Source organism: Phaethon aethereus (assembly GCF_964289735.1).
Source record: "Phaethon aethereus genome assembly, chromosome: 7".
NCBI classification, from domain to species: domain Eukaryota; kingdom Metazoa; phylum Chordata; class Aves; order Phaethontiformes; family Phaethontidae; genus Phaethon; species Phaethon aethereus.
This window is the reverse complement of record NC_138583.1, coordinates 40,965,624-40,991,640: the sequence shown is the minus strand read 5'-3', so window position 1 is coordinate 40,991,640 and position 26,017 is coordinate 40,965,624. Positions and strand designations below refer to the sequence as shown.

Here is a 26,017-nt window from a genome sequence, read left to right as displayed (position 1 = left end):
AGCGCTGTCAGGTACTGGTAGAAATAGCAAGCATTGTTGTACTATGAATATTCCTACTTTAGAAGAGTTGGCCCAAAAGCTGCACATTCCCATTCCAAAATATTGCTGGAAATCCCTTAACAAAACCTCTGTGTGCTAATGGTAGCTGGTTCCAAGTTCCCTTTTATACCTCTCCCTTTTGCTTCACCCAGCACACTGGGGCAGCTGCAGAATCTAATGCCCTGTAGGCAATTTCAATACACTGGACATCAGCTAGATATTTCCACCGTGCCAGAAAACCAGCAGGCTTGAAACTACGATGCCTTGTCTTTCTTACCTTCACATACACCTGCAAAGAGGATTGGAGGGGTCAAATCCTGTCTTCTTCCCTGGGAGAACAAGAGGGGAGTGACTTCATCAGGAAACCCTAACAGAGCTCTGCGTTTGCCCAAGTTCCTCCTGACGAGCCTGTTGCTGCCGAAAAGCTGGTAATGGAGCGAGCCAGTTTGAAGACAATGTGATATTTGTGCTTCTGAAAGAGGCAACAGCCCATGACAAATACACTGCTTCACATCGGATATGTGCAGGTTTTGCGCAGCACCAGAAGATAAAATAGTTTTTTTTGTTCTACTAGGAGACATTGCTGGAGCACATTTCCACCTGTGATGAGTATTGTGGAGTTACCGCTGGTTCCTAGAGTGGAGGAAAACACTATTCAGACCTGTCGATTGGGGGATATCCAGTGGCTGTAAATCTCCTCCACACAGATTGTTTTTTCTGGTAGAAGGCAGTAAAGGTGATTGTGCCAGTGGGAGGACAGTTGCTCTGGTGACCCTCTCCTCCCTCCTGAGCCAGTCTATATTCCTGTCAGTACAGCATTGAGCTTTCTATTCCTTAAACACTGCCGCAGTCCCTGAGGCACTCAAGTGTAGTATTCACATGGTGAAGACTAACACATTCCTGGAATGACGAACTTGCTCTTCTTTCCTGTGTTCAAGGCTGCCTGGATTTCCTTTTCAGAGCAGGGGCAAGAGGAGGATTGCTGGACAGCAGGGAGCAGCAGAGAGCTACAACGATGAGCGCCAGACCCAAGGCAGCCTCCAGCTTTCAGAGCCGTGTCTGTCTCCATCTACCCGGCCTAGCACATGAAGACATAATAAATAAATGCGTAAACATAAGGAACTTGCTTCTTGAACAGTTATTCAATTAAAAATTGTATTTTGTTCTGCCAAGGACAATTTTTCCCTAAGTTCCTTAGTAGAACAAAATTGATTTTTAATCATGCAAATTAAATACAAATTTCTCAGCAGATTTCCTGTGGTGAGGCATAACAGAAGATAATTTAGGCATCAGCATGCCTGGAAAGGCTGATCTCTGAAGGGGCTGTATGCATGCCACGTCCCACTTCTCACTGCTGCCTGCCTGCCTGAGAGGACCATGGCAGTATGGCAGCCCTCCAGCTGTGCCCAGATGTGTGGCTGCCAGGACAGGCCTCTGCATCCCTACCTGTGTGCACATGGCTTGTGGACTACTCCGGAAAGCTGCCTTGGGGTTATGCAAAGGAGGAAGTACAGACAAGGTCCTACTCAGAGCTCTTTGTTAGTCTCAGGGAGCCTACGACTTAGGCATGGAAAAATGGTGTGTTAAGGATTGACTAAAAGCTGGAGAACTGACCCTGAAAATGTCTTCATGGGCCAAACTGTTACTCCAATTTGTCCAATGATCCATTAATAAAGTCCTGACCTTGTCTTTCTGGGAAGGTTATAGGTTAATACTCCATGCTATTATAGTAACTCTGAAAATTTACCAGAATATATATTTTACTTGGGGTTCCTGATTGTCTACTGCAGAAAGGCAGAAATGAAAATCATTTCATCCTAGAGAAAATATCTGCATCCTCTAATTAAGTAAACAACACTTTACCCATCTTCTGGCTAAATAAAATTAATTTCTGTTTATTTGTCTTTATAAATTCCCAGCAGTAAATCAGTATCTGCTTTCAAATGGCAACACCAGTCTTTACTAAGTGGTTTCCTATTTGGAGAGCCCCTGCGGTCTACTCGGATGGCATTACCACCTTAGTCAACATTAAAAAAGAGAAGGAATTAATTATTATCTATTTCAAGGCCCTGTGCCATTCGCTTGAGAGCTGTCAGAGACCGGTTTTGAGCCCAGCTGTTCTGCTTTTGCAATATGATATGTTTCCCCTGAAATCCAAGCACAGGTTTCTGTTTGCTCTGTGTAACTTTATGTAAGAAGCACCGTATGCAGTTACCAAACGCGAGCGGCAAGCATGCTGCAGGACACGGGTGGGTGTGTGGCGTACGGGTCGTGTCCAGCGCTGAGTGGGTACGGAGTGGGAAAATGAGGAATACTCTGAGGTGTTCTTCCGCTCGGGCTCTCCCGGCTGCTGTCGGAGGCCAGCACAGGACCTCTCCCGTCGCTCCTGGAGGCGTGGGGGATCCTCCGATCCGCAGCTAACCGTCCCCAACGGCTCCGGCCGTGATGGCGGCCTGCGGGACCCGCGGGGACCGCGGGGGAGCGGGACGGGAGACGTGAAGTAGCGCCAGGCAGAGCGCGAGCCGCCCGACTCCGCCCCCACCGCCTTCCGCCCCGCGATGGCGGCCAATGCCAACGGTGTGGTCGCTGACGTCACGACGGTCCGGACCGCAGGAGGGGCGGCGGTGGCGGCGGTCAGTGCGTGTCCTGCCGCGTCCGCGGCACCCCGGCTCGGCGTGTGGCTCCGCCGCGGCGGCAGCAGAGGCCGCGCTATGTCGCGACACAGCCCGCAGGAGGAGAACTTGCAGGGTAAGGCCCGGCGGCCCCTTCCAGGGCGTCGCGGACGGTGTCCGTGGCGGTGTCCGGCCTCCCACCCTCAAGTGCCCGCCGGGCGGCGCTGAGGCGGGTGGCCGGGGCGCCGCCGCCCCGGGCCTGCCTGAAGGCCGGGGCAGGAGGCGAGGCCGGGCGATATCTCTGCCGCTGCGGCGGGGGCACGGGCGCTTCGGGGCGGTCGGGCTGCACCCGGCGGCCTGGCTCCGGCCTCCCCCCAGGCTCTTCGCGGGGGTTGAAGCTGCGGGGCAGCGTCTTGTAGCCCCTCGTGCGGCAGAAACGGGCCTGCTTTGGTGCGTGTGAACGCCCCGCGGCGCTTACTCCTCGGGTCGCGTGTCCGTCGGCAGGGACGGGCCTGGGGACGCTCTGCTGCCTGCCCCTGCCCGCAGCGGGCAGGTGAGACCTGACGTGCGGCTCCCCCGGTGCCCCTGCCGCGGGGCAGCCCCTTGCGTCACCGGTTTCCCCTCCCGCAGTCTGTGACCCTACAGTAACCTGGCACTAATTGCTCATTAAACCGTCTGCAGGGCTTCCTAATAACGCGGAGAAATTAAGACGCGGGTGGAAGAACAGGTCGGATATTAAAAGCTGCGATATCTTTGTTGTGTAGCTGAGCTATCAAGTGCGGCTAGATTAATACAGATCCTCGTGAGATCTGTGCCCTGCGGTAAATACAAATCCGCAGATAGTCAAAAAGAACCAGCTGTGGACAGTTTGGGACATGCCTTTGGGGAGAGATCGGGGCCAACTGCACGTATTGTGCATTTAGCAAAAGTTGGAAGCAGATTTACCTTGCAGGTGGAAGAGCTGTGTGGCACTACATATTAAATTGTGTGATTTACACCGTGATTTTAGCAATCTAAGGAGACATTCTCATGTTTCTGCGGAATTTTGCTTTTTTGTTTCTCGTTTTGAAAGCCATATAGTAAGAAATTAAGATTTCCAGAGCTGACTGAGTACTCTCTCTAATGCTAATCTGTATTACCATGGTATGTATCCTGGGCTGGAATATCATGTAAGATCATTCTCTTCAAAATCCTTCTCCACATCTTAGTCTATTCAGTTTACGTTGCATGTTACACGTGATTTTAGCTCCTTATATTTCCAACTTCATAAAAATACAAGCTCTTTTATGTCTAAATGATAATATAATGGCACGTTCCTAGTGCACTAGCACAACCTTACTCTCAAGAGTGTCTAAAAGAAAAAAAAAAAAAGGAAATGTGTAAAACACATGTGCTGGGATGCTTCTGTTACAATCTTGATCTTCTCCATGTTTTATCATGCATTTGCTGTGCTGTATCCAGTAAGGTTTCCGTAGGTAGTGTTAGTTTGCCATGTGAAGCAGTTATGTTTGCCTCCAGTGCTGATGACTGTTGAAATGTGAGCATGCCTCAAATAGTACACATCTTTACAGGCAAAAATAGCTTATGACCATGTATAAAAATCATTGTAGTGCAGTCCACACAGCACAAAGCTGTTCTGCTTTTGTAAGTAGAGGAGCAGAAGCTGAGGTGAGTCGTGCTGAGCAGCAAGGACAGGTAGACTAAGAGCTATTTGATACATTCAAGATAGCTGGAACCAGCTATCTTGAATGTTAATTTAAAGTTCAGTGGTTGTGATCGTTCTTTGGTAACAACTTGGGCTTTCATAAATATTGGGAAAAAGAGTAGGGAAAAGTTTGTCTGGGTACAAACACATACCACATACAGTCACATGGCGGGGCGGAAACCACAAACCAAAACAACAAAACAGTTGTGAAGTAAAAGAGGCTATCAGAAAAATGTTTCTTCAAAACGCAGTAACCCAGTATGTTTCCATTCAAAAGATTATGTGGTCATCTGGCTCTTTAGGAGAGAGTTATTAATGTTACTAATGCAGATTAAGCAGTTTGGCTTTTTGCTGTTTTCGTTTCATTTATGAACCTTCAGTCTCTTCACATCCAGTAGATGTTTGTTCATTTGATGTTTACATTTCACACTAAATCTCTGCATTGGCTTCTCCCCTTCTGCATACCTTCAAAACTGCTCCTTTATGAACATGGCTTGCTTGCTGAGCTCTGCCCCAGCCTCTCTTCCTCTACAGCAGGAATAGTCCAAATGACACTATCTGTGTCTCTTCCTTTCCTTGCTTATGCCTTAGACACCCTTTTGGCTGTGCTTAACCAGAATTCAGGGAGTGCCCTCTTTCTCCTATATATTCTGTGTGTGTGTGTGTGTGTATATATATAAAAAAATATAAAAAAATACTGTTACATTTCCTGTAAACTGTTTTAGGGTGGGTACAATACATCTATCTACTTCTACTGTTGTTTACAGACATAAACACTTTACATAGATAACTGTCAGTGGAATTTACCTAATTTTAATATTATCTGTCCCTTGAGCTGATTTGTAAGTGAGGCAACAGATACAGGTCCTTTTGTGCATTGGTTACTGCTAGCCCAGAAGAGAGTTGTTATTCAGCATGCTCTTAAAAAAACAAAGCAACATGTGACTGTCCGTGTTAAATATACTGCAAGTAGCAAACACATGATCTAGTTGTTGCTACATATCCTCTATTGCTTAACAGTAAGTAACACCTAAAAATGCTGAACAAGACGCAGTTATTGGAGTCCTAAGCCTAAAACATTTTCAGTAAAGGAATAAATAAACTTTGGCAGAGAAAGTCCTTGAGGTTATTTTATTTGGCTACCACCTATGTTGAACAATAAAAATTAAACATACCCAGAAATAAAAGCTTTTCAGCTGCAGAAAGAGACACAATGTACTGACCAGCTTCTTTTCAGCTCTGTGAGACTTTCCAGCTCGCTAACAAAAGCGCCCCCGCACTTTGGCATTTCATCATGTTTATTAGCCGAGATGTCAATGCTACTGCTTCTGCACGTCACACTGTAATGTCACGCTGCGGAGGATCAACAGCCTCATATTTTACATGCCTTTTACGCAAAACCACTTGGTTTACTCTGGTTCTGTTTTCAATTATGCCAAGCAGGTTCCTGGGTAGAACTCCACTTCAGCAGTAATGGAAATGGCAGTGGAAACACTGCCGCTCTGACAAGCCAAGAACAAGTACCAGCCTCTATTTCCATTCACAATGGTGACATGGAGAAAATACTCCTTGATGCTCAACATGAATCTGGAAGAAGCAGTTCAAGAGAAAGTTCACATTGCGACAGGTAAACAAAATACATTATTAGAAGCAAAGTAAAGGTCACTATTACACAAAGTTATGCGCAAGAGGCAAGGACAAATACAGCAATAGGTACATACCTGTGTGCATACACATACGCATGTGCATAGATGCATGCAGAGAGGAAGAGATAGGAAAATTTCATATTTAAGAGATTGGTGTTTAAATACTATGGTAATGCTTGGGTGGAAGCCTGTCCTGAAACCAGAAAGAATTTACAAGGCAGAGGACTCTAGAAGGCTTCTCTCTCATAGAGATGCCGTCTGGGGGTTTTAGTGTATCCTGAAAAGAAGTCCAGAAGCAGCAACTGAACTTCCCATGGGTGTGCTGCTTGTATACAGGCAGCAGCCTTGTTCTAGTAAATAAAATACTCTGGGGCCATGTGTGGCTGTCATTCTAAAGGATCAGTCCTTGTGCAAACAGTGTCTGTGCTGCTCTTAAGAGCATACAGTGCTACTAACACTGCTGCCTGGAACAGGAACGTCAGAGAAGGGTGATAAAAAGCAAATTGTGTTTTGTATATCAGTTAATAGTTCTCAGGTAATGGCTAAATAATTGTCCTATATCTTGTTTACAAAACAGCAGATTTCTAGGGAGTATAACACAACAAAACAACTCACATCTGATGCAAATTGTGAGTCAGTGTTATTAATTCATATTTGATTTTGATGGGTTGTGAACTCTGCAGCCTAAAGTTAATTTAAAAAAAACCAAAAACAACTACAGGACTCAAAATAGACAGTAGGATACAGAAATTCCTAGTGTTATCAGGCTTGTTTGAATTCAAACCCAACCCCACTTTTATTCATCGTTTGCTGCCCATAGTTATTTAGTAAGTAACATGGGCCAAATCATACAACCTCACAGGCCTATCTCTCTACTGCTGAAAAACAGCCCTGTGCAGCAGGCTTCTTGGCAGATTGTTAGACAATCAAAGATTAATTGAATATGATGGCTGGATTCTATCACCCATTGACAGATTAATCTCTTAAGTTATGGCTGGGGCCCTATAGCTCTTCGGGAGAACTACAGGCTTCATTGACTAGCTTTTAGTTCATCTCATAAACAATGTCATAAAAAAATTAATGAGTTCTTTCTTTCCTGCGCTTCTCTCTTTATCAAGTCCTCCTCGTTCCCAGACACCTCAGGACAGTCACAGAGCGTTGGAAATAGAGAGTCACAGCAGTGGAGAAAAGAATAGCTTTCAGGTAAAAATCTCATCTTGGTTTTGGAGAAAGAATTTCTTAACGCTCACTGTTTGAAAACCAGCATTAGGAAATAAGAGGTGAAACTGCTAATGTAGACACTTAAATAACTTAGTAGTTTAGAAATACACAAAGCCTGATAATCTATCTATCCGACTTGCATGGTTTTTTTGTGGTTTTGTTTGTTGTTTGTTTTAAATCTGTAACCTGAGATTTTTCAGAGGGATTTGGGTGTCCTAATCTATTGTCTTTTAAAATGGCTGGGTTCTCAGACACCTCTTTCCAGCCACAAGTTGAAAAGACCAACCTTCAGATCCTGCAAGTACCTTTTAGGAAAAAAGGTAATCCAGAAAGTAACTGCTAGCCTGGAATTCAAGAGAGCTGGAGTCAGCACCTTGCTAAGCCTCCAACTTCTGGTCATCCTGAGGCGTGCTCTCTATCACGGTTTCTTTTGACCTGTGAAGTGGGCATTATTCTTCCCTACTCACAGGTCAATTGCGGTGTAAGTCTAACAGATTGGGAGACAATCAGATATTATATTAAGATGTATAGGAAATGCATCAATAGTGTGGGTATATACATGGTGATAACCTAAGTACACGTATAGAGGTGAACATTGATGTTCTGTGGACAGCTTACCATGCAGAAGTTTCCTCTTCCCACTTTGACTGTCAACTTGATACATTTCATGCATCCCCCACAATGAATTTTTATTTAAATGCACTACCCTGGTGCAGTTTGAATTTTAAAAAGGAGATTTGACAGCAGCAAGAATTTCTAGAGTCACTTAAACGTGACAGCCAATGACATACATTTTCAAAGCACTGCCATAGCTTTATGATTCCATTTTGTTTTAACAACTACTATTTGGCATTTCTACATGCTGCTCTGTAAAGCTCACTGTTATTTCTAATTTCATTTTATACGTTTGTTTACATACTTGCAAAGAAAATTAGTAAATACATTTGAGAAAAGAGTGGAGAAAAAGGATACTGTATACTAACTGTTTTATCAATATATAGCTTATTGCATGATGACAGGCTAAAATCTTAAGTCTTCACTGTAATTAGATACAGCTTTAATATGAAAAAAATTGCTTATAAAACACTCTGAGGAGTGAAGTATTAGAAGTATTCAAGTAAATTTCTCTGTTCTTCCAAAGACTTGCTGTATTATCTTTGGTAAATCACTCTCCCTGCGCTGTTTACTTAGAAAGAGATACTATTTTCTCATTAATTTGAAGTATATTCCATGCCTGTGACCAATTCTTACAGGGTTAGCAGTTAACAATTAGAAATCAAGATTGTATTTCACTTGGAGCCTCTGCATGAAAAGAAATAGCAATGTATGATAAGCTGGCAAAAGTTACCAGCCCTAACAGTCACGCACGCTCCAATGCAATGTCACTTCTTTAATTCTAAAAGAACGCACGACTCTTGCATTTTACTTTAAAAAAAGTATTATTTCTTCCATCACTCCCTTTTTTCAATTACTATTGTTTATCATCTGTAGCTGAGTGTGTGCTGGGTATTGTCGTCTCGGGGTCCCCGTGCTTTACTTGACTGTCTGTATTTGTTTGTGTATTATCTTTTTCTACCCAGTGTTACGAACTTTTTAAAACAAAGTCTGTGTGTTCACTGTTTGTACAGTATTTAACCTTGTGGGGTTTCGACTACAGTTTCTAAACTATACAGCTGTATCAATAATACCTAGACTTAATCAGTTCTGAAAATTACATGAAATGTGCTTGGTCCTGTTGTGTCTTCCTTCATCTGAAACTGTCCCCATCCTACAGGAATCTAGCTGAATGAATTACCACCTTTAGGTTAGCTAAATACATTGCTGGAAAATAATTATTTTTATTTTTTATATTTCCAGAAAACCTCTCATATGTTTAAAGATCATTATTTAGACTTTGAGAACAAATAATCAAAACTTGGAAAACCATCAGAATTAAAATTGCCTGGGCAATTTTATTTCCATTCTTAAGTGTGTATATATAGCTATTTTAATTCTATGATTGGATACTATTTTTATCACAAGAACTTGGCTCCATTTAATGCACATGTATTAAGTAAGAAACTATATTCTTATTCAGCATTTATGCTGTAATTCACTTGAAAACAAAGCCACTGCTTGTTTGTTGGGTTTTTTTCTGCACAGATGTGTGCAGATGGACCTGGGCTCACTTTACCTGTGTTCCCAATGCTGGCCCGAAAGGCAGGCAGCTTTATGAGACTAGAATTAGTTTCACTTGGCTTGTATTGGCTTGATCAAAGATCTTCAGATGAATATGACATCACCCAGTTTTAAATGCAGGCAGAAAGTCTCTTCTGCCAAATGTCAGACAGATGTGTGAGCTGGGGATATTTTCAGGTCCTATATGTAAGGATTAAATGCAGGGCTCTGGTGTTTTATTTCCAAGGTGGTCTTTACTTAAGCAAATGCAGGATATGGGTATGGGCTATGGTCTGTTCCGTTCACATCCTGCTCTGAAGACAGATCTCCCTCCTCCCCCCGTCTTTATCTAGGATCTAACAGTAGAAGTGATATGGAGAGTTTGCAGTGGGAAGAGATGGGAGAAGTGAGCTTCAGAGATAGTTTAGCATATGGTTTTAGGTGCAGAACGGGAGCTTTGTGTTGCAGTACTAACATCCTACCTATCATTGTCCTGAGTACTGTGTGATAATGGCTGTCTCTTTTAGTCTGAAGAAGATTTTCTGGAAAGGAGAAAAGAAGTAGAAAGGCTCCTGAAGAAGAATGCAGACTGGATATGGGATTGGTCCAGCAGGCCGGAGAACATCCCACCAAAGTGAGTGCTGTCAGTGTTTCTGGATGAGCTCAGATGCAGCTTTTACTTCCGCAAGTCTAAATATGTAGTTGTTAATGCCGTGACTGTGTTTTCTTCCTCAAAACTAGGGAATTCCTTTTTAAACATCCCAGGCGCACAGCTACTCTCAGCATGAGAAACACCAGTGTAATGAAGAAAGGGGGCATATTCTCGGCGGAATTTCTGAAGGTTTTTCTTCCATCTCTGCTTCTTTCTCATTTGCTTGCCATTGGACTAGGGTGAGTTTAAATTTAAAACAAAACAAACAAACGAAACGGGAGATTTTTTTTTAACCTGTTTTCCCTGTGGCCTAGTTCTGACTCACAACTCCCTCTTTGTCTAAAAAGAAGAGTAATACACTTTTATCCATAGAAGGGGGACAGATAGTTATTTGGGAAGTACTTGCTACTTGTCTGCTTGTGGTATTGCTGGATGTATTGAGTTTTCCTTTTCTGCTTTTCTCACTAGTTGAGAATTTTTCAAAATAACTAAGGGGCAGTGAAATTAGGAGTTACATATATATATGAACCATAGTTATACAATAGTTGGTTCCGTTGCAGATACAACTTTTAATCTCACAAGTAATTGCAAAGGAAAAATATACTATTTAATATTTTTTAATATTCTACTTACACCTGGAAGGGACGGGGGACATCAAACAAAAGAGGAATTGGTTTTCTTTAGATGATTTAGTGGTTAGATGATCTGTCTTTAAATTAAAATTGGCTACAGGACACAGGCTAAAGGGAAGAGATTAAATGCTTTTTGGTCAGGACCAGAGTTTGCCTGCACTGGGGCATGGCAGATTCATCGATACAGGCAAAGGCGGCTGGGAATCCAGGCACGTCTGGCCACTCTCCTGTCAGAGTGCGCTGTGCCACACGGGAGGGCTTAGGGGAGAAGTCAGACGGGCTCTGGGCTGACACCTGTCTTCCAAGGAGCCTTCCCTTCGTTCTGGTCCTGCTCTCTCTCTGCTCACTCCCTTGCCAAAATCCTGAACCTTATCAAGTCCATGAAAGCTGGGGGTGAGGAGATGCAAGAGATTGAGGGGAAGAGGAGGACTCTCTGCAGCTGCAGTAACTGGAAGGAGGGACAGCCCACATCTTCTGTGGTCCCTGTGGTATGCATCATTTTGGATGGATGAAGGCACAGGTTATCTTCCTGCACAAAATCAAAATCTCAGCCACATAATGCTGTAAAAGTAACATGAAACTCGTTTAACTCCTTTCAAAATTAAAATGAGTAACTGCACAAAATAGAATAAAAGCACAATGGAATCTTCCTTTCAAAATAAACACAAGTTTGGTGATGTAAGTACTTCCTTTCTTCCTGGTCACTTCCACTACTGCTGCAAATGTGCATCATTCCAGTTCTGTAACGAGTGAGTAACAAAGTCACATCTTCAGAAAGTGCTCAATGTATTATCAGTAAAATACTTACACTTTAATAATTTCTTTAAGCTACAAGAAATACATGAATAGGAGACACAATGTAGGGCAGCGGTGAAAGCATACCAAGCTGGGAAATAATGACCAGAGAAGTAAGGAGTACATGATGATGACAGTAAAATGAAAGTTTTACAAATTTCAGAGGTATTTAGCAAATGGAAAAACTTAAGATAACAAAAGGAAAATGGTAATAAAACATCTGACTTTGAGACCTCCTGAAGCAATGCATTCTTGTTAACCTCATACTCTCATTGCTGAAACTGAACAGCTTACACTGAATTAATTACTCCGTCTTCTAAGTGAGGGAGGGTTGCTAGACGGGGCACGCACAGAGGCACTAGCAACTGAAAATGGAGTTTCGTAGTAGTCACTTGCCTGCTTAGTTGTAGCTGGCACTGCTGCTCCTGCTGGAAATGACATACCTAGTAACCTGATGAGAAAAAAGCATTCCCTATGTGCTGTACATTCTTTTTTGAAAGGAAATGCAACACTCACTAACCATATGTTCTTCTTGATCCTCAGGATCTACATTGGAAGACGCCTTACAACCACAGCTTCAAGCAGTACTTTTTAAGGGCACCTGAAACCTAGTTTCAAAGCAAAGAGAGTACTTATCCGGGAGCACAGGAGGTGAACGGCCGAAACCTCTGAGCCAGCGACGACTACCTGACCGGCGTGTACTTGTTCTGTAAACATCGTGTTCCTGGCTTAGTGAGAATCGGAAAGGAGACCCTAAAGCAGATGCATCATATATAGTCTTCTGGATCAATTGATAGAGCATGTTTCAGGTGCATTAACATCTGCTGTATTGCTTTGTAGTGAAGTATCTTTGAAAATTAAAAGAACTTGATGTTTGAAAGCAATCCTAGCTTTAATATAGCAGTTGTGATTCGGCTAGGTATTCATCTAAACCGCTGTTTCTTTATACTTCATAGATGTGAATATTCATCACTGCTACTGTAATCATGACGGTCAGGGATTAGCCCAAAACAATGTGTGGCCTTATGTATCCTATATGGGAGTTCAGAGAAGCTTTTACCTCACTTGAGGCAGCTTCTTCCTTAGATTTGCTTAGTGCTCTTCCACTCTCCTGTGAGATGTGAAGTGTTGAGAGTGAGTCAGCTGGAAGAAATTAGCATATGAGTGAAACTTCCATCGGTTTTTATGCATTCAGAGTGTGATGCACAACAGCCTGAATTAAAATTTGGACTTCAGTGCCTAATAAATAGCTTCTTTTGCAAAGGCATTTATTTAACTCCCCAATTATTAGAAGTTCCTTCTGTTGTATCTATCTACTTGCAGACTATTGCTTCTCAGTCTTTTTATCTGTAAAATAATAAATTTGCATCTTATTTGCCTTATCCTTGTATAGATCTAAAAAAGGCTTGCTTCCTTATTTGTTTTTACTAATGGAATGCCTTTTCATTCAGTGATTTTATCTTATTTAATGAGGGGAAAAAAGAGAATGTTTGCCAAAATATTATGTTTTATATATTTAAATAAAAAGGTTCTTAATGGATTCAGTTTTCTCATTCCTTTGTGAAAGTGGCTGACAAGGCTCTTTGTCTTTAAACAAGTTTCACACTGTTTACTTGCATAACTGACAAGTAAGTAAGAAGTTTCTATAGAAAACAACTTCATTGCTTATTCTTAAACTTGAATATGGCTGTCAGGAGAAGTCACCCAGTAAACAGAAAGTCACTGAACTTGCAAAAGCATATTCTACCTTGTACCGCCATCATAATTTAAAAATAAATTTGCCGTCTACTCTGTTTTTGTCCTTATTTAGCAGTACTGGCTTTTTCTTCTGTGCTTGACGTGGGAAAATGGTGGTTGGTGGGCACCTTGTCATGGTGTGCGGGGTCCCTGTGCTGCCGTCACGTGACATCACTGCGGCTGTGGGATGAGATGCGCCATACAGGCGAGCGCTGGCCTAATCCTGCGGGCCCCAAGAGAGACACGTGTGCTTCATTTTCCATGGCAGCAAGCCTGCCGAGGCTGCTGGGAATTCTCACTCATATGCATTTAATGGCACACCTTTACAGGAGGAGCAGGAGCTGTGGTTTGGGAGTTTTTTGTTTGTTTTTACTATATGTGCAATAAAGAAGGGATTTATAGGATTATTTTAATTTCTGAATAATGTTTCCCATATGTGACTTGGACACAGTTTTTAATCTGACTACAGGCAGAGCTGAACCTTGGTGTTCCACCAAAACAATATCTAAAGCAGTGGTATCAGAATGACTGTTAGATCAACTGCTTCTTCCCCCTTTGAAAAAGCAAGACTTTTTTTTTTTATACCAGTGCATCCAAATTTAATTAAAAGATTCCTTATAAGTACTGCTAAAATCCCAACAATTTACCCAGTGCTCCTTGGGTTGCAGCAGGTAGAGTGCAAGCTCCAGCGCGTGCTCACATTCACCAGGGTTCTTAGAATTTTCCTTTTTGTTAGGTATTTCTTGTTTTCGCTGGAAGTGAAGCTGCACTGTCTGCATTGGCAGTTCCCTGGGTTCATATTCTATTCAGACTGATATCGTAATGGGGAAGATTCACAGGTGTTGAAGGCACCTTAGAATGACGCTGAAGTGGTACTCGCTTGAGTCCTCCTGTCATGTACTGCAAAATGCAATTGGGTGAAGGTATCTGTTGTGAATAAAGGTTCATGGTTCTTTTCTTCCTTTTTCTAAACACAGACCCAAGGGAATCCTGTAGGGACAGGAACAGATTTGCCACCCTGAAAGACCTGCACAGTCGTTCGTTAACTTCCCTGCAGGAGCTGGAAATCCCCAATTCGAGGCTGGAGCCTGAACGCTAGAAGCAAAGGTGGGATCAGAAACGGGCACAGGGTTTCGACACGTTGGCAAACTGAAACACCCTAACGCCAGCTGCCTGCGTGAGCTTTCTCGTTACGCCTTCATGTCTGGTGTAACTCCTACCGCAGATAAGAGCAGTAAAATGAAAAAAATCTTCTGGATATTGAGACTATGTTATTTGCATATTTATCATTACCAGCACCCTGACAAGTGGTGTGTCTGTGAACTGTCACAACTGCTGAGAAGACATTTCTAATTTACCTTGCTACTTTGATTTGAAATGAGAAGTGGTTTTATGTTACAGCGTCCTTTTTATTGTTACTGTTATGCCATCAGCTCCACCATCCCTTGGGATCATGCCTGCGGGTAGCACGCGGGGTGTCTCAGCCAGGTCGGTCTCGGGCGGTGCGGTACCCTGCCCAGCAGGTCGTCACAGCCCAGACAAGCTCTCGCTCCCTGCTGAACGTGCACTAAAGGTGGTGTGCGCAAATGGGAGCGAGCGAAAGCAAAGGGCTGGAGACGGGAACGGGGAGAAGGCAGGCGGCAGACAAGTCATCTCAGTCTCTTGTTCCACAAACATCTGCAGGCAGTCAACTGTTTTTTTCAGATTAGGCACAATGAGTGAGGAGTTGAGAGGTAGTTACACATTTCATTCTTGCTCAATTTACATTGATTTTAATTAGAATTGCAAGCCTAATTATCTCTGAGGATCAGATCCTCAATGTCCTTGATCTTGCAGTGGATGAGTATAGTTTCAGCAGAACTCGTTGGGTGCACGTGTCCAGGTGTGTGCTATTATGAAGCAGAAGTATTTTGTCAGTTTTTCAGTTAATACAGAAAATTGAAGGTAACAGATAGGGATACTTGCTTTGTAGATAGTCTGGACCATGATTTACTAGTTCATCAAAGACGCGGCAGCAAGGTGCAACCAGGGTTGCTAATGCTCTACTGGGGCACTGGAGTGCTGACGTACACAAGTATCATGGAGCCAGTATCACGCCATTTACTCATGTTTTTAGTATCATCATTCAGAAAACCTCACTATCCGCCATATTTCTATGACATGCCCGAGGTGACAATGACCCGTTTCAGAAGAAAACACATTTGAAACGCCTAAAAGAAAATCATCAGATGGGAAACTCCCATGTCGGAGGTTGTGTTTAGAGCAGCAATTTCTAGGGCTGATCCAAGATCCAAGCTGAACTGCTGTGTATGTAATAATTACTTTTAACATGACTGAAAGAAGCAAAGTTAACTAAAAAAACCCCCAAAACTAATCACCAGGGTTCCGTTAAACAAGCAAAATATTTGAAATCACTATCCAATTATTGGTCAAGGCATTCTCACAGAGCTACATCAGGTTTCTACGGTCAAATGTTGGCCTTCTGCCTTTGCAACACTGAGTTCTGTAATAGGTGCCCCGTACAAACTTCACAGTTACCAATTCTTTAAAATGGCTTTAAAGTGCACAGGCTTCTCCAAAGCCATGGAACCAGTGGGCAAGTAGTCGAAAAGAAATGCAAGAAGAAAGAAGAAACGCGCAGGAAACACGCTCAGTGGAGTTGTGGTATTAAAAACTCGGCAAATACTAAAAGGAAGTCATGAGAGAATTGCGATGGGCCCTGGCATTTTTGAAAGCCCGGTGCACGCTGTCACCAAAGGCGCTGGGCGCACGCGGCAGAAGCCTGCTCCTGCTCCAGAGCAGCTATCGTCCGCTGCCGTCTTAAAGCGTTTTCTCTACCTGGGTTTTAAAGCTCTGCAGCTCAGCGTGCTTTGCTTTACCAGGGGAAAGTAATCCTCAGCAGCAACGAGCAGAGCCAGAGGCCAAGCTGGCAGCTCTGGGGCACACGGGACGCGTTGCAGGTGCTATTTGTAGCCGCGGAGGACACTGTGAGGGCGGCCAGCGTCTGCGGGAGCTCCGCACGCAGGGGCCACCGTGGGAATCAGCGAAGGTAAAGAGAGACGCTGAGCTGTAAGACTGAAGGATGCTACAGCTGAGGGGATTTGCTGCAAAACAAGTTTCTGTTCTCTCTGCAGACTCCTCGCGCCCCACAGCCGGGGGGGTCTGGGGGGTGGGGAGGAGGAGGAGGAGGAGGTTTACTTCCAGGAGCCGCTTACCAACACCCCCCGAAGCGGCACAGACTCCCAGCCAGGGAGAGCTCTGCAACGCAAGAGCCGTCCCCGCTGCGGCCGCACCACGGAGATCTTCAGCTCTTTCCCTGCTAGAGGCTCAGCCAAGTGCAACACTTGTCTGTTCAAATGTGCCTGTGAAATTCTTACTCATCAAGGCTTAACGTAGCTTCTTACCACCGGTTTTGTAAGCACCACAGGAGTTCGGATCAAACGTGGCGTAAGGCAGGAAAAGACCTGTAAGTCACAAGGGAGTTAAATGGGACACCGGCGGCTGCAGCCACCCACGCGTCCACGTCCTGCGCTGCGCCGAGCATCGAGGAAGAGCCGCACGCGCGCTTGCTCCGAGTCACAGCGCGCTCTTCGGAGCGGCTCAGACACCAGGTCACCACCACTCGGGCCAGAGAAGTCGTAACAGACTGGTTCCTCTTAGCCAAGCTGATCAGCACGGGGCCCTATTCTGCCCGTCAGAAATCCTGCACACGAAGGACAAGGCAACAAAACCCCAAGTATTTTATCTACAGATGATGAACAAATTTGCACCACGCTGAGGAGGCTGGTGACCAACCCTCTCTTTCCCTCTCGCCCCTCCCGCGCCGACTGTGAGGGATCCGGCTGCAGCCATCCCACCGCAGCCATCCCACCGCATCCCATTCCCCATGCGACCACCAGAAGCGCGTGGCGAGCTGGGGCAGCTGGGGCTCCGGCTCCTGCCTGCCGGGCCTCGGCCCAGCCGGGCACCCGGCGCCGACAGGCTTATGAACTCCTGCTCACAAGACCACACTCACTCGTCCAGCCCCGGTCCTGCCCGTGGGGATGGGGGAGTGACCCCCAGCCCGAACACCGGCCTCCAGAGAGCTGCGGCCAGAGCTGCTCCAACAGCCAGGAGATGGACGTCGTGTGAGAGAAAGCCATCCCACCCACCTACGCCAGGTTTTGCTTGGTGGTGCAGGGGGAATCGTGGGCACAGGAAAATAATGCTCACTCCACCAGCCGGAATTCCAGGATGGGGCAGTCCCATGGGAAAGTCCTCACATGCCCGCCAGGGCATCTGGAAGGTTACTTTGTTTTCTAGGTACAGCCTTTGGGCAGGGTACAAAACGAGCACCTTGGGTTAAAAACTTGATAGAAACAATTTATCTGACTTTTGAGCCTAAAAATAGTGTTCTAGCACATAACACAGGAGACATCAGGTTAGTCTGAAGGATGGCCATCTGGCAGGAGCAACCACAGACCGCACAGAACGGTGCCCCGGGTCGCTGCCGCTCAACAACGCCCCTTCTCCAACCGGGGCCAGCCTGGGTGCGGGCTGGAGCACGCCCGCTTCCCCGCCGCCACTCCGCTCCTCCCCTGCCCACGCCTCCTCTCAACTCCCTCCCGTTTTCCTTTCCCCGGGAAATCAGAAGTACAAGCCGAGAGCTCTTAGGAAGCACATTTTGTTTCATCAGCTTGCAAGATGCGTGTCGGCCGGCCAGCTGCCACGCGCAGCACCCCGCGGCACCCACCCGCCAGCCTGAGCGCAGCCCCGGCCCCGCAGGAGCACGGCCACCAGCGCGCGGCAGCGGCCGCTCCTCGGCCGCCGGTTCTGGGTCCCGCTTTGCAGAAACCGCTGGGCGTCAGCGCCCAAACCCCCAGCCTTCGGCAGAGCCCACAGGGCTGTGTTTATACACACATCCACGCTTCCAACCTGCTTTTCTCCGGAGCCACTCGGCCTTTTCTCCCAGTCTGTTTGTGCTCAGTGTAAAACAGCAACAGAATTCAGAGTTTGATCTTAAATCCTTTTCCTGCAATTTCCAAACCCCTCCCCGAGGGGAAGCAGCAGGCCTTTGAGAGGGTGGTTCATCTCCTCCCAATACTTTTCCATCACGTAACCAGCGATGCCCAGCTTCTGCTTGCTAAAGAACTACGCTGACAACTTGAGACACACGCACAAGTCTTGTGAAGCGAGGACTGTGGACAGAGCTCTCAGGTTGACAGAAACCGTCTTCCATACACAATGTCCACTTAAGCCCTCGTTAACTGGGCACGAAGGATCCATACCAAAATAAGTGACCGTTTAAAAGAAGTTTCAAAAATCTTACCTCTAATTTCTCACACTTCTGCTCTTCCAGTTTATTTCCTCAAAAGCAACTGAGGCCTGAAGTTACCTCACTGTTAGGAAATACCTGCAAAGGCCTGGATCTGTACTTTGCACGTAGCCTAAAACCTGTCGGAACGTGTGTGCACCGGCTTTTCACACATGGATGCCAAGTGCTGTGTCTCTGGGGCAATACCCCTGCTGCACTTGGCCTACGAGATGTTCCATCTCCTGGAAGTTAACTCTCCAGGGTACTGTTAAGTGTGGGTACTGCAATGCTCTCAAACTGCTCCCAGAAGTCAAGGGTGGTTTTGGGCAAGTATCTGAAAAAACAATAATTTTATCAAATTGACAGTAAAATCTGGTTTTAGATAAAATGAAATTATAAAAAAATTCATGAATCATCAAAAACTATTTAATTAAAGTGGTACAAGCAAATCATGTTTCATATAATAGATCTCATCATATCCTTTTTCTTTTTACTCATATTCCACTACATTTGCTGAAAAAATAGATCAAAAATAGACAGCACTGATATATTCACTGAATATGAACAGACAGCTTTCCGAGTTAGAGGTACGACCATTCAAAAACTAACCATTTGAAAATGGAAATACAAACAATCTTCAGGTTGGCTCATTTGGCCAATTATCTCACAAACGGAAGAAAAAGTTGTCAAAATACACAGAGCAAGTCCAGGTAAACATTTAAAATTTATTAAACTTTTTGGTCAAAATAATTGAACAAGTATGTACAATCCCATTGTATTAGCTCTATTATGTGTTTTAGGAACAAGGTCAAATCTAATGCTTTAGTGACCCAGAAGTTCCACATTTCAAGATTTTCAAATAGTGTCACAACCAATATACAGTATAAGGTTTTTTTAATTTAAACTTTATTTGTAGAACCTCAAAATTAGTTGTACTCACTAGCTTACTGTGAACAAGAGTGGCACTCTATGGACATTAATCGGGAGGGTAAAGAACGGAGATTCTGCTCTTGCATATGCAGATCTGATTCAGTAATCATAATACACCTTCATTTCAAGAAAAATGGAGTGTAAACCACACTTCCGTATTTCCTCTGGGAAGCTCAAGGGATCTCCCTGTTCAGAAAGACTTTCTAATTTGCAGGCACATTTCGTAGAGCGTAACATCTAGCTACTCGATGCTACCAAAACGTGCTGCAACAGCTTCAGGAACAGTTTCTCACCCAGGCTAGTCTAGGGTGAAGAGAAAGTTGATGCATTTTAGGCCTCTTGGGGGGGGGGGGGGGGAACAAAACAACAAAACAATGAAGTAACTAAGGCTTAAAAAAAAGTTAGCAAGAACCGAGTTACAACCACCACAGTTAAGGCCAGCTCGTAGCCTGAGTGTTTTCCGACATCTTGGTGTTAAAGTCGGAACGTGCTAAACGGTATCAAGCTGCGTTGCTGCTTGGCATAATCAAGATAGTTTTGCTTTTTTTTACCAGCTTGAACTGCAACGTGAAATACAATTTATTATGCCAAGTATTTAAAATAAACTCTTATCTTCATGACAAATACTAAAAAGGTTAAAAAAAACATAATGCACGTAAGGTATGTATCTATCTAACATTGAGAGGCATCAGATAAACTGAATTTTTATCTTCAAAGAAGAAAATTTGTTAAATGTTTTGTTTTCCCTTCTGTGCAAGGTGGTCACTTTCTATTAAGGCTGTGGATGTCTTTATACTAACCTTTTCAATCTCCTACTTGGTACACAGATAGCACTTTACAAGAAAACCAGTGCAACTTAAACTAAATGACAATTTCATGGAAACTCTAAATTTAGAATTTGAAATACTACACAAAAAAGTCTGTATTAGCTTGCCAAAAATCAATATTTTGGGGCAAACATTCTGCCTACCAGAATTATTTTGCACAATCTCAGTACATGCAATAAAAAAAAATAAAAAGACTGAATACATACCTTCAGATTTAAAAACACTTTTTATAGTTTGTTATTTTATTAAGTGGTTTACACCAGAAGGTGTGGTTATAGATACAGTTGGTGAGTAAATATTCATGGAAACCTGTCTACGAACCCAACTCAAGACCTACCTAAGTGCTCAAAGGTAAAAACACCTAAGCCAAGATGCAGGCCAGAGGAGGAATGTTTACAGGCATAAAGCACAATATATGTTTTGAAAGGCCCAAATATTACAGCAGAGAAAGAGCGCGAGAAATAGAAATTACATTTTTATGACAATTTTTTCTTCTTGGGTGTTAAATTTTTGGTCTATAAACTGGAAAGGAAGGCTCAGACTTAAATAAATACATTTGGAGTATTGGCCTTATTGAGCACTGTCCATGAATTCTGCCTCTAGAGGGTTTCTCCCGGATAACAGCGACTGACACTCCCTACCCCCACCGAAGGCAGAACTACCCCATGAACTCAAAACCAGGCCAGATCCTCTCCTTTATCTAAAGGGAAGTAAGTGCATCAATGTTCTTCACTGGTAGGACAACAAGGCCTTCTCTTTTACAGATAAACAACTGAGCTTAACTATGCAAGACGACGACTCTGTCCTCAAGTAAGTCTTCTTTAGTTAATTTTGTCCTGGAATATATACAAATTATTGGTGGCAGCTACAGCAATGATGTTCTCCGTGGGATGCCATGCTGTATGAAGAATCTTCTTGTTGAAGTCCAGACTGTCAACGCTTATTTCATCCTTCTTTCTTTTACCACCTGTACACACTTTACGTGGCTTTAAGATGGCACGAGGTTTGCTGCTCTCCCTGGATGCTTCTAAAGTGATATCCCGTCGCGTGTTTCGGTCAAACATTCTAAAGAAATTGTTGTAAGATCCAGTCATGATAGCACTGTGTAAAAACAGAAGAAAATAAAATCTTACTAGGTTTGCAGAAATAACATTGGACCCCCACCTTCTCTCCCTTACACACAAAGTGACTGTCAGACCAAGTTCATGGCCAGTATCTGGCCATACTCCTTTCCCCTCGGATGTACACCTTTGCTCAGTTCTGTTTGCAGACTTCAGCACTGTTTCTGCTCCACCACTTTCCCTTTCAGGTCTTCCCCTGGTTCCACCCCCGCCACCAGCAATCAGCAGCAGTCTCATGCTTTGTTCATCTTAACGTGAGCAAAGCGGGTTTTCCTATTGCCACTTTATCCCGTGGCAACAGAAATTACGATGGAAGCAAAGCTATTGTAAACTGCTTAATTTCAGCAGACTATCACAAATGAAAGTGCCTTCCTTTGCACTGTGCACATGTTGACAGCGAGCACGCCTATGGATTAATTATGAAAAATTGTCTTGAATCAATAAAAGAAACCCCTTATGCAAATGTTGTGATGCAGCCCTGCAGAAACAATCCAGAGTTTCTGTACAGTATCAAATTTGCTTTTGAACATGGCAGAAAAAATTTTGCATCTGAAAATGCTTTTATGTATCTAACTTCCAGTGAACAGCTTGTTCGTAGCTCTCACAAGAAATATACATGAAGTTGAGGCTGAGTGTTTCATTATTTTCTGTATTGAACTCTTATCTCTACCACTTGGGACTCAAAAAGCCACTTCCCACATGGCAGAAGTCCCACAGATTGTCAAAACTGCAACCACCTCGCCCTTGTCATCTTATTTGCCGATACATGTTGTCTTCATGGCACTAAAAAATTAATGACTAGGAGGAGAATGAGATACTATTACCACAACATATACCCCTCAGATTGTACTGGAGAATGCACTGAGTGAAATGTTTTTTGTTTTTCAAAGAGAGGTGAGCATCACAACTTCTATGACAACTTATGTCTTGTGTCAAAATGAGATGACCTTGCTTTGACTTTTTTTTACCCCTCCAAAAAAAGGCTGACTGGAGTTGCTTGGAAAAAAAAACCCCATAGAAATAAGGGTCAGTTTCCTTGCATTTTAGTTTACTGAAAAACATACACCAGTTACTTTATGCTTTTTATCTCAGATATTGTAAATACTGCTAGCAATTTTTTTTGTAAACTGCTACAGTATATTTCTCAATTCAATAATAATGCATATATGAGAAGCAAACTGACATACAAAAGTTTATTCCGCTTCTGCAACTGGAGGGTGGAGCATTGAAGAATGAAGTCTTTTTGCAAAAGACAAAAACAAACTAAAAGCCAGTTGATTTGAATGTAACTAATTACATCCTTAAAGTTAAGTACTGCTTATGGCTTTCAAGACTGGAAACCAAATTCCTAATGCTGAGGGAAAACCAAAAACCCAAAACAAAACAAAGTCCCCAACTTACCTATCAGAACCGTTCCAGCAGCATTCAAATTTGTCAAAGATGCAGTCATTTTCGTAAAGGGAACAAAGCTTGCTTCGAAGATACTCATGAACCTTTTTGGAACATTTAAATTGGTATTAGATATAAAGAAAAAGAAGAAAAAGGGGAAAGAAGGGATATTTAAGAAAACTTGAACACCATACTTGGTATGTCTCTACAGGCCTGTTTTCCATGTTGAGATCCCACACTTTAACAGAAAGGTAGTCTCTTGTCATCATGTATCGACCACTGTGACTGAATTTTACATCAGATATCGAAGATATTATTTCTGAAAAAAATGATCTGCTGCTAGGATCTTCAGGTTCTTCAAAAACTGTAGATAGAATACACAATTACAAATGAAACCAACACCAAATTTTACAGCTTCAAACATTTTTCAGTACTTGGAAAATTTTAAAGCAATATACTAGTTTCTTTTTAAGGAAAGCTGCTGTTAAATACTTTTTAGAAATAGTCATCAGATTGCTACATGCCTAAGAGCATAGCATTGTTTAAAAAGAGATTATCTCAAACACTCGCAACTGAAGCACAGCACCAGCAAACTACAATTCACAGGTCTTAGGGATGAATCAGAGAAAAAAAAGGTTAAAAAACAGCACATGGGTACAGGAAACATTACAACTGATCTATAAATCATGTTGAACAAGGAGGTGAAAACATCAGCATCCCAAACACAGTATCTTAATGCATAACCCATACATTTTGAGACTACTGTACAATATATTTTTCTTTAGATCTGAAGACAAGTTGTACATAACCTACTGAAATGAAATACTAATATCTACACTTGAAATGCAATTTGTATGGTTTTAGAAAGCAGATAAAGAGATGCATTACTTAAACTGAAGAGTCAGTCTTTCATGACACAAGCTACCCTGAATTTTATTATTAATAATGTATTAATATTTATTTAGTAATAGTAATTAAAAATAATACTATTTATTTCATTTTTTAATAGACTCCTTTTATCAGGATGTTATTTAGTGACAAGCAGTTTAAAAATATAGTGCTTTTAAGTAATTTAATGGAACACTAAGTCAAATAGATGAAGTGGCCTAGCATTCTACATTTCCCATTGCACAAATATTCCCTTCCACCACCAAGAAAACCTTATCTGCACTATAGAAAGCTTACCTGCAAATATCAGTATGATAGGTCACGCCATGGGACTCGTAATACTAAAAAACCACAACTATTACAGTAGCAAACAAGACAGCAGAGGCCGTGTACAAGGCATAGGCAGTTACCCTTATGACTTCAATAGAAAAGCTCTCCTCACCTACGTAAGTTTACGTGGCTCAGCAGACTAAAGAGCATTCACCTTTCACCCCTGGAAACTTGCTTCAAACGCAGCGCATATTCTTAAGAATTAATTCTATCCTAGGAGCTGCAAATGGTCACAAAGTAAATGGATTCTGGCAGCATCAGCCCAGTTTTTAAGTGAATAAACTGCCCTGAACTGGCATTTGATAAGCAGATACCTTTGAGAAGCACCAAGACTGAGTCTGGACAGAAGACAGGTCTCACTGGTGCCAAAAGCACTTGTTCCCATCAGTTTATGATGCATAAATGGGTAAACAGGAGCAGAGTCAGATCGTCAATTGTCTCATGCTACACTTCTGCTTGTTGATGGCCTAGAACAAGACAATTAAAATGTTCCATTCTACAAAACTACCACCCCTTACCTTGTATGCTCTTTACCCATAAGCAGAACTTGGCACATTTATTTATAAGCAGAACACCTATGCACTGTATCTTGCATGAAACCAAAGAAAGAAACCCATAAACCAAAGACGCATCCTAACGTACATTTTGAATGCCTATCACAGAGGGCTGAAGAACGCATGTCACAGAGTCGAATAGTTCCTTTGCTACTACTGTAGACAAACACATTACAGTGATGAGGGTGGAACTCTGCAGCAGTAATCACTTCTGTCAGCTCCTCCATGTTAGCAGGCTTAATATCTACAATATCTGGGAAGGTTTTTGTAAAGGCATGTAACATTTCACATTCAAATCACTTCTAGCAGATAATTATTGAAAAATGTTAGAAATACCACATAGAAAACCAGGGCAAGATCTTAATTTCCAATGTGTGCAATCTAGAAAATGTAAAGTGACCTGAGCAGATTTAAAAAAAAGTCTAGGTTTTAAAAATCAACTTTAACAGATGCTGGAGATAATTTCAGACTCCTCTCAAGCCTCCTTCTTAATGCTTCCTACTGAACACTGCATATACTTCATCTATTTACCTAAAGCTTCAGAAAACCTGCACATGATCTAGTTAATATTCGGTATTTCTGCAGTTTTACTTTACTGCAGGTTTGTCAATGTAGGACATACCATTAGTTTTGGATACACAGGCTTTCAAAAAGATTTGAAAACTATTTCTGCAGTTAATTATATCATTTCACGTGAATAGAAATTGAAATTTGTTTTCTTTAAGGGAAGTGTCACTTAGTTAAGAGACCTTAAACTTTGGAAAGAAGTATCTACAGTAACAAAGGATCTACTTTTCAAGTCTTTCTTATTAAAGTAGCCTGAGCTCCACAAATAAAGGAAGCACCCAAAATTCCTCAATTTCTCTTTAGAAATCAAACTATCTCTGATATTTCTACTATCATTGAAAGAATGCTTGCACTCAAGAATGAATGAGAGCATCCTAAGGCCTGCTTTCACTGTATTAAACCTCCAGATTTTAAGATCCTGTATTTAAATCCCTAGATTTAGTAAAACTAAAGCAATTATCTTAAACATACATAACTTAGATGTGCCCCAGTGTTCACAGAGAACAAAAAAAGGATACTAAAACTTCTATCTGTGATTTCTAAATGCCATAGGTTAATTCTTAGGTCATCTGCAGAAAGGTATGTTTCATGATCACTATTTACTGAAATAGAGTTTATGTGATAAGTATGTGCATTTGCAAATATTCTTCTTGGACTTGCTTCTACCATTAGGTCCATGGGTTTCAATATTGGCACCTGAAACATGAAAAACAACAGTCAATTTTGGCATAAAACTGATTTCTGACTCAGAAGATACTAATTAATTGCACACCACAGATTTCTGTTCTGAGTTAGTGACTAAACACTTTTAAAATCCACTGACCAAGAAAAGTAATAAAATAGCCTATGAATGCTGACTTTGCATACTACCAACACAAAATCACAGATACTGACTTCTGCAGAAGTTACCCGTCAAATACAG

The 26,017-nt window shown here is 42.7% G+C and overlaps 2 protein-coding genes across 2 annotated transcripts; one reads left to right on the top strand and one right to left on the bottom strand.

The window, feature by feature from the left end:
* Positions 1-2,750: 2,750 nt before the first annotated feature.
* BNIP3 (BCL2 interacting protein 3) lies at positions 2,751-12,054 on the top strand (the record flags this gene model as incomplete). Its single annotated transcript, XM_082002427.1, has 6 exons — positions 2,751-2,787; positions 5,800-5,983; positions 7,121-7,205; positions 9,908-10,014; positions 10,122-10,271; positions 12,003-12,054. The coding sequence occupies 6 exons, from the start codon at positions 2,751-2,753 to the stop codon at positions 12,052-12,054; spliced, it is 615 nt and encodes a 204-aa protein (XP_081858553.1).
* Positions 12,055-21,067: 9,013 nt separating this feature from the next.
* PPP2R2D (protein phosphatase 2 regulatory subunit Bdelta) lies at positions 21,068-25,773 on the bottom strand (the record flags this gene model as incomplete). Its single annotated transcript, XM_082002039.1, has 5 exons — positions 21,068-21,347; positions 22,769-22,860; positions 22,951-23,120; positions 24,617-24,781; positions 25,614-25,773. 5 exons carry the CDS (start codon positions 25,771-25,773, stop codon positions 21,068-21,070), a joined length of 867 nt encoding a protein of 288 aa, XP_081858165.1.
* Between the last annotated feature and the right edge of the window lie 244 nt (positions 25,774-26,017).